Source organism: Vigna umbellata, chromosome 8 (assembly GCF_029865625.1).
Source record: "Vigna umbellata cultivar VRB3 chromosome 8, Vumbellata_1.0, whole genome shotgun sequence".
Taxonomy (NCBI): Eukaryota; Viridiplantae; Streptophyta; class Magnoliopsida; order Fabales; family Fabaceae; genus Vigna; species Vigna umbellata.
In genome coordinates, this window is record NC_142172.1 from 18,425,289 (window position 1) to 18,433,759 (window position 8,471).

Genomic DNA, 8,471 nt, shown 5'->3' on the forward strand with positions numbered 1-8,471 from the left:
AAGGTCCAACCCCTATGTATCAATCCCAAATCATGTAAAAACATGCTTAAGACTTCATACATATGCATTCAAGCATCACATACTAATGTAACATACTCAAACACATACATCATAATACTTGAATCATCCAAACCTACATGTTATACCCCAACAAACCCACAAACCCATATATACTTCATATGATTATCACAACACCCTTACAACATATATTTGCAAAGCATCATAACTTTGTTCCCCTTAGCATCAAAGATAACCTAACAAACTATACATACATTCATAGGAAAAACTCATAACAAATATTACATAAAACTTTATTCCCATGCATACACAACCATTACCCAACAATAATCATAATCATATACACATACATCAAAACAAAGACTATCAATCAAGATAATCAACAACACATATAAGATATAACAACAAGCAATAATGATAAGCTTCCCCATACATTGGCTAAACGCTAGGGCTTTATCTACAATCCCAAAACACCACCAATATCCCATTTGCTATAAAGGTTTCTGTTACTCTTTCTCTTCTCTCCCAAATACCTCTATCCCCTTTGTTTCTTTATTTGATTTAGAGTTTCTAGGATTTCTAAAACACAAAATGTCACTCCTCTCTCTATATCTTAATATTTATAAAACAATCCAACTCTATTTCTAATATCTCCTCTTTTTATAATAATGTATTTTAAAACCAAATTTATCCAAATCTCTATTCTCCTTCTATCTCACGTCCACCATCTACCTTTTATTTTCTTTTATTTAATTCACACCCCTTTTACTTCCTATAGCCCCTTATCTAATTTCTACATCAATTAAATAAAGTAAAAAACCATTTTACCCTTAAACAAAAATACAAATTGAACTCATAACCATTCAATTCTAAACAACTTTTCTACCAACAAGTTAAAAACATCACACTGATAATATCACACACAGAGCAATTACTAAATTATCAACATATCAATCATGTGATGCATTTTATTAATAATAACATAAAAAAATAGCATAACTATATTCTAACAAAAATATTCACACACAAAACCTTATTAGAAGTATCAACTGTTAAAGAAAAAAGATATACTAAACTTTTAACAAAACTTTAATTCTATAACCCTTATTTTATCTGGTACTTACATTAATGTTAAATAAAATAAAATAAAATATGTATTTAAATATATTAGTAGATATTACTGTCATCCTTTCAATAGAAAAACAAAGTCTTATAAGTTGATTACGTGTTGAGTGTTTCATTTTAATTTTTAATTAAATAAAAATAACCATTATCTTAACTTTTTATTCTTTTCGAAACATAAAGAGCATATGATGAAAACCATTTTGTTTTGAATAAAATTCAACAATTAATTAACGTTTCAAATTTGAGCATTATAGGCAAAACACAACTAAAACCAGAATTTTGTTTTCAAAAACATATAATATTCATTTTACAGAATATGTCATCAATAAATTTTATGATATTTTAGTCTAAAAATATAGTAAAAATAAATTATTTAACTGAATTTTTTAACTATGACACTAACTATTCTAAAATAATTAATCTACTAAAACAAGTAATTATTCAAAAAATAATTACTTATTCACACATATTAATTAATTAAATGAATAGTTAGTTAAGAAATGAATATTTTAAAAAATAATGACATTTTAATAATATTTTTTGAAAACATTTTAATTTCATTTATGTGATATTACGTGATTAATTCAAAATTATTTTACACTCAATAATAATAATCATAAATACTAAATATTAATATAAATAATAAATAATTTTAAAATATTATAAAAAAAATAATATCAAAGTATCGTTATTCTATTTTAAAACTGTGAGTATCGGATAAGGAAAGGACAACATACAGCATGGAAAATATTTTCTTGTTTTCTGTATATATTATTTATCCACAAAAGAGAAGAGAAAACACCTACCAATAAAAATGGTATGCTTGTGTTCTATAGCGAAAGAGAGAGAGTGAAACAGAAAACAAAACATTCAAAGCTTTTTGAGACTGATAAAGACATCTCAGTTCAAAAGGGCGTCTAAGTTCTCTTCATGTAAGAATAGTGGACCCTCTCTCTCTCTCCTCTTTCTCTCTCTTCTCTCACGAAACAACGGCGCTATTCTCTTTCCTTTTATGGTTTGTGGTTTCCCTCTCATTCCTTCAAACAAAACCACATTGCTTGCACTTCTCTCACAAGTCTCATACATATCATCATCACACACCCTTTCTTTCTCTCTCCATTTTCTTTGTGTGCTCCAACACAAAACAACTACTGCTATTGTTTTTGTTTTTATTGTGGTTGTAGTAGCAGTAGTAATAGCAGCAGTTGCAGCAGTACCTTAACATCCACAACAAGTATAAGAACGCCACTTGCATTATTTTTCTCCATCTGGGTGTCTCTTAACTTGTGCTCTTTTCCAAGTCCTGCTACCCTTTGCTTGTCACACACCACAACACACCCCACTCACCGGATTACAAGGCACGAGGTAGTTGGATTTGACCACAGTAAACAAGGTTTTTTTTTCAGTGGTGGGATTCGTTGCATGCTATAAAGCTGGTTTCTTTCTGTTCTTTCTTCCTAATTATCAAAAGGGTTGCACTAGTTTAATCAATGCGTAGAGAAAAATGGGGTGTGGCACGTTTTTTTGTGTCTGGCAGGTTGGACTGATTGGTAGAAGGTTATTTTAACCTCTTGGATGTGATTTGCGATATGTCGAATGTGAGAAGCGTTTTATCTCTCTTCAGGTTTATTCTCATATGGATTTTCAAACACTCTGTGATTAGAGCGAATGAGTTTTGTGTTTTTATTCAGGTTTTGGTGTCTCCTGGGTAGGGATAAGATAATTCTTAATTACGATCCAATCAGGATTGGATTATATGTATGATTGAAATCTGAGTTTTGTTTATTTTAAGTAACTATTGGGTTGTGTTTTGCAGACACTTTATTTTTAAAAGGAAAGATTGGTCTTCATAACTTGGTCTTTTCTTTATTTATTTTTAAGCAGTGAACGTTGTTGGAGTAGTTTTATTTTTTTAATGATTTAACTTGTTTTTTTCTGCATTTGTTTATTCCATATGTGGATATATATATATGTATAGGCACATACATATAATTTGGTTGATGAAAATGTCATCTTTACCGTTTGTACTGTGTTATTTACTGAGTAATGCCATTCCAACCAAAGGGGTGTGTGTGGATTTTGAGAAAAGGTGAAAACAAAAAGAATTGTAGTTTCCTAGACCTTTTCTTTCTCTCTATTTATTTTTTTCCCCTTTGGATCTTGTAGTGTTTTTGGTGATTTGGATCTTACGAAGATTGTAATTCTTTTTATTTAACTGTGTTGAGGAAGGAGGAAACGATAGTTGAAGAAGCAACATTGGGAGTTGGAGGTTGTCGAGGGATTTTTGATGTGTTTTGAGTTTCTTATTGAGTGAATGGATTGAAGAAGCTACGCATAGGGATAATGTTGAAGTCAGTGTCATTTGGACTGTTGTTAACTTGGTTTGTGGTGGTGACATGTGTGTATGGAACAGATGTTCAAAGATGTAACTGTGATGATGAGTGGAGCTTCTGGACTATTGATACCATTCTGGAGTGCCAAAGGGTTGGTGATTTTCTGATTGCTGTGGCCTACTTCTCCATCCCTGTTGAGCTGCTTTACTTTGTTAGTTGCTCAAATCTCCCATTCAAATGGGTCCTCTTTGAGTTCATTGCTTTCATTGTACTTTGTGGGATGACACATTTGCTGAATGGGTGGACTTATGGTCCCCACACATTTCAACTGATGGTGGCAATCACTGTGTTCAAAACTCTCACTGCCTTGGTGTCATGTGCCACTGCTCTAACTCTCCTCACTCTGATCCCTCTGCTGTTGAAAGTGAAGGTTAGGGAGTTTATGCTGAAGAAAAAGACCTGGGATCTTGGCAGGGAGGTTGGCTTCATAATGAAACAGAAGGAGGCTTCGGTTCATGTAAGAATGCTTACTCAAGAGATTCGAAAGTCCTTGGATAGGCACAAGATTCTGTACACCACCTTGGTTGAACTGTCCAAGACACTTGGTTTGCAAAACTGTGCAATTTGGATGCCAAATGATGAGAAAACTGAGATGAACCTTACTCATGAATTGAATGGGAGGAATGCCAACTGTTCTATTCTCATAACTGATCCTGATGTTGCCAGAATCAAGGGGAGTGATGAAGTGAACGTGATTGATTCTGATTCAGTGCTTGCCACTGCCAGCAGTGGAGATTCTGGTGTGGCAGGACCAGTTGCTGCAATCCGAATGCCAATGCTTCGGGTTAGCAATTTCAAAGGGGGAAACGCCGGAGCTGAGGCAAACATGTTATGCCGTGTTGGTTTTGATTCTCCCTGTCACGGAGGCTAAATCATGGAGCACTCAAGAGCTGGAGATCATCAAGGTGGTTGCTGATCAGGTGGCGGTGGCTCTGTCCTCATGCTGCAATTCTTGAAGAGTCTCATATGATGAGAGGGAAGTTGGAGGAACAAAATCGAGCATTGCAAGTGGAAAAGATTAATGCTATGAGGGCCAACCAGGCCAGAGCAGCATTTCAGAAAGTGATGAGTAATGGAATGGGAAGGCCTATGCACTCAATCTTGGGGCTGCTTTCAGTGATGCAGGAAGAGAATTTAAAGCGAGAACAGAAACTCGTTGTGGATTCTATGTTCAGAACCAGCACTGTCATGTCAAACCTGCTGAATGATGCCATGGACTGGTCATCAAGGGATGATGGAAGATTCCCTTTGGAGATGAAGCCTTTTGGACTGCATGCTATGGTGAAGGATGCAGCTTGCTTTGCCAGGTTCATGTGTGTTTATAGTGGCCTTGGCTTTGTTGTTGATGCCGATAAGTCTTTGCCAGACAATGTTATAGGTGAGGAAAAGAGGGTCTTCCAAGTGCTTCTGCATATGGTTGGGAGTGCAATAAATTGTAACCGAGGAGGAGGGGTTCTTGTGCTCCGAGTTTATGCAGAAACTGGAAGTCAAGGGAGGAGTGACCAGGGTTGGACAAATTGGAGACCAAGCTCTTCAAATGGGGATGTAAATATCAGATTTGAGATAGGGATCAAAACTGGTGATTCTGAAATGGACAATCCAGTTCCTTCAGGGCACCTTCCTGGTACAATGCGTGCTACTGATACGGTTGAGCAAAGATTGAGCTTCAGCATTTGCAAGAGGATAATTCAGGTGAGTTTAGTGACATTGATTTGGTGTGTGTAACAAGTTCATTATGATACTTTTTCTATATGTATAGTCGTAACTGTTATAGTAATAGTTAAAGTTCAGACACTGATAACATATTTAATCCTAATAGTTTCTATGTTCTGTAATATTGTTCTCTCTAATGACTTTGTGCTTTGTTTCTGTATATTGCAGTTGATGCAAGGAAACATATGGTTTGTACCAAACGGTGAAGGTGATCCTCAGGTAATGGCCATTTCTCTACGGTTTCAAGTGCAGCGATCTGTTGCTGTGTCCATGAGTGAAACTGGGGAAAGTTCCGAGGCGTCAAATTCGAACTCATTTTTCAGAGGTCTACAAGTGTTGTTGGTGGAGAACGATGATGTAAATAGAGCGGTGACTCAGAAGTTGCTGCAGAAACTAGGGTGCTGTGTGACTTGTGTTTGTTCTGGAATCGAATGTCTGAGTGTGATCGGAGCTGGTGGATGCTCCTTTCAAGTGATTGTTTTGGATGTTCACATGCCTGAGCTTGATGGGTTTGAAGTTGCATCAAGGCTTCGCAAGTTCGGCAGCAGAAACTGGCCGGTGATTGTGGCCTTGACTGCAAGCACAGAAGATTTCTGGGAAAAATGCATGCAAGTTGGCATCAATGGAGTCATAAGAAAACCGCTTTTGCTGCATGGAATTGCCGCTGAACTCAGAAGAATCCTGTTGCAGGGAAATACTGTCATGTGAGGATTAAGCCCTTGTAACATGTTAAAATATAAACTTTTATACAAAATTTTTTTCAGCCATATTCTTGGTAGCTTTTTGGTTATCCTTTTGCGGCATGTTTGATCCTTATAGATAGTCAGTTGTTATTATGCCTCAAAATTCGTTATAAGTTTAAATCTCACTTTACACCTAATTCAACTTTAATGTAGTAGTAGGTAAAATTTTTCACTATTTTATATATTATAAGTTAGTTTTATATTTAATCGATATAAGATTTTCAATAATAAGAAAGATTGACGATTTTTTCAACCTAAAATCTAGAAAATGTAAAGATAATGAGTTTGAGTTATTTATTATGATATTTTAACTTTTATGTTGTTAAATATGCATTGCATTTGATTGGATATCTTAAATATAATATGTTTCTTTGTTGGATTTTAAATTTTAAATGATAGATTTTTATCATGCTAAATCATTCCAAAAATTGTTTTCCTTTTAAAAGAGTTTCAAATTCATGCATGAAGTGATTCCAAACATTGAATAAATACTCACCTACAAACATGGTAGAAGGAAAAGATAAAGTGACAGACAAGAATTTGTTGAAGTAAACTAGAAAACTTGCATGAACCTTACCACGTAAATGAAACAACACTTGTATCATTTTCATGTGGACCCATTTATTTATTTTATTTTCCCCAACAACCTTAAACACTAAGGGCCCGAATTTCAATTTTATAACGTATTTTCCGCTGTGAGCTTTTTCCTTGGAGACAAAACAACGAAAGAAAAAGAAAAAGAAAAAGAAAAAGAAGAATCACCTCTCAACCTTTTGGTTGCTCAATCTTTGTCTATTTGGTAGGTTTGTTTCATGATTTATTGATTTCTTTCCTTCTCAAATATTGACCTGCCGTCACAAAATAACAAAAATTAAAAATAAAAAGAATAAAAAACGAAACAAACCATATTTACAATCTCATATTAATTCAATCTTTTTTATCATTTTATATAAAGTGAAAAAGGTGTTATTCTGATTTACTTGGTGGAACCTGGATATAGTATTACCCTGAAGTTCACCATGTTATAACTATCATTAATCTTTTTGAATTATTGTCTTTCAATGAAGTATACTTCGGGAATTATTTCTCCAAAAATGTTCAGAGTATTATGAGAATAATTAATATGTTCATGCTTAACTTCATTTCTGTTTACCTAAATGCTCTTAATTTTATTATTATTATTTTTCGTTTGATTATTATATTGTATTGTAAATACATTAACTATAATAAGTTTTCTATTAATCCAACAGAGTTGAATTGAAACTCTCAATTTTGAAAGAATCTTAAGAAATGTTAAAATATTTAATTAATTAAAGCATGTTTAGAAAAAAAAATTAAATATCTTAAATGAAAATTTTTATATAAAAGTTTAATAAAACATTGCATTTTCATATCATATTATTTAATGATATATATTATTAGTTTTAAAGAACCAAATCAAAAAGACTTAATTTTGATGACAAGACGACGTGTGAAGTAATGAGAAAAATGGATTAGGTGGCCCATGGTTTTCATCATGGCCCAGGTCCTATTTGGGCCCTTATTGGTGCAATTACCCAATAGTTTGAGAAGAATATTAAGATAATAATAAATAGTCTACATCACATTTTCTTCTAATATTATAGTTTAAAATAAATTTTAACTTTTTTTTCATATATAGAAATCATATTTCAATCTAGTAATTAGAAATTACTAATTTCTATGAATTACTAAATACCATATATATTATATAATAAAGGATTACATATATTTTTTATTCTTAATTTTTTAATGAAAATTAAAATTAGTTTTTTTTCAAAATTTTGATTCAATTTATTCTTTCAACTTTATAAATACGTAGATCTAGTCATTTTAACTAAATCTATTAAGTTTATTTGACATTTTAAAAATATTTCATGATATTTGAATTGTTTACGATATTTGATATATTTTTTTTCTTTAATATAATTGAGTAATGAGTTTAAAATTTCGGATAAACTTAAAAAAAATTTGATTAAAAAAATTTGATTAAAAAAAGACTAAAAATTTATGTGATTTTAAAGATAAAGAACTAAATTAATTTAAAATTATAAAAAAAACTAATCAAATTTTTACTCAAAATTAAAGGAAAAAAATATATTTAATCCGCCAATAAAATATTTCATGTGAACCAACTTGTAACAAACATTTCTAACTCGTCTGAGATTTCAAACTCATTAAGTATCAATAGTATAGTTATACCATTCGTAGTAAGCCTATTGGGCAGTACAAAATTATAGTCTTATAATAATTGTAGAGTCAAAGTATTTATACAATAATCAATTCATAAACTGATACCATTATCACATCACGCAAAAGACAAAACATGTTCTTGGTCTATGTTCTAAATTAATTGCGTACAATGGCAAGTCACAAACTGGGTTTCTACTGTCATATATGTACAAATTGCATTATTAATTTATTAATACGTTATGCTGAAACATGGTAGTAGTTATGTAAA

General features: G+C 32.3%; 1 protein-coding gene and 1 pseudogene across 1 annotated transcript; both read left to right on the forward strand.

Moving 5' to 3' along the window:
- Positions 1-2,080: 2,080 nt before the first annotated feature.
- LOC148194194 (ethylene receptor 2 pseudogene) lies at positions 2,081-4,422 on the forward strand (annotated as a pseudogene).
- Positions 4,423-4,467: 45 nt separating this feature from the next.
- Positions 4,468-6,097, forward strand: LOC148194195 (ethylene receptor 2-like). Its single transcript, XM_088097535.1, has 2 exons — positions 4,468-5,228; positions 5,418-6,097. The coding sequence occupies exons 1-2, from the start codon at positions 4,503-4,505 to the stop codon at positions 5,955-5,957; spliced, it is 1,266 nt and encodes a 421-aa protein (XP_087953661.1). The 5' UTR covers positions 4,468-4,502; the 3' UTR covers positions 5,958-6,097.
- The last annotated feature ends 2,374 nt before the right edge of the window (positions 6,098-8,471 follow it).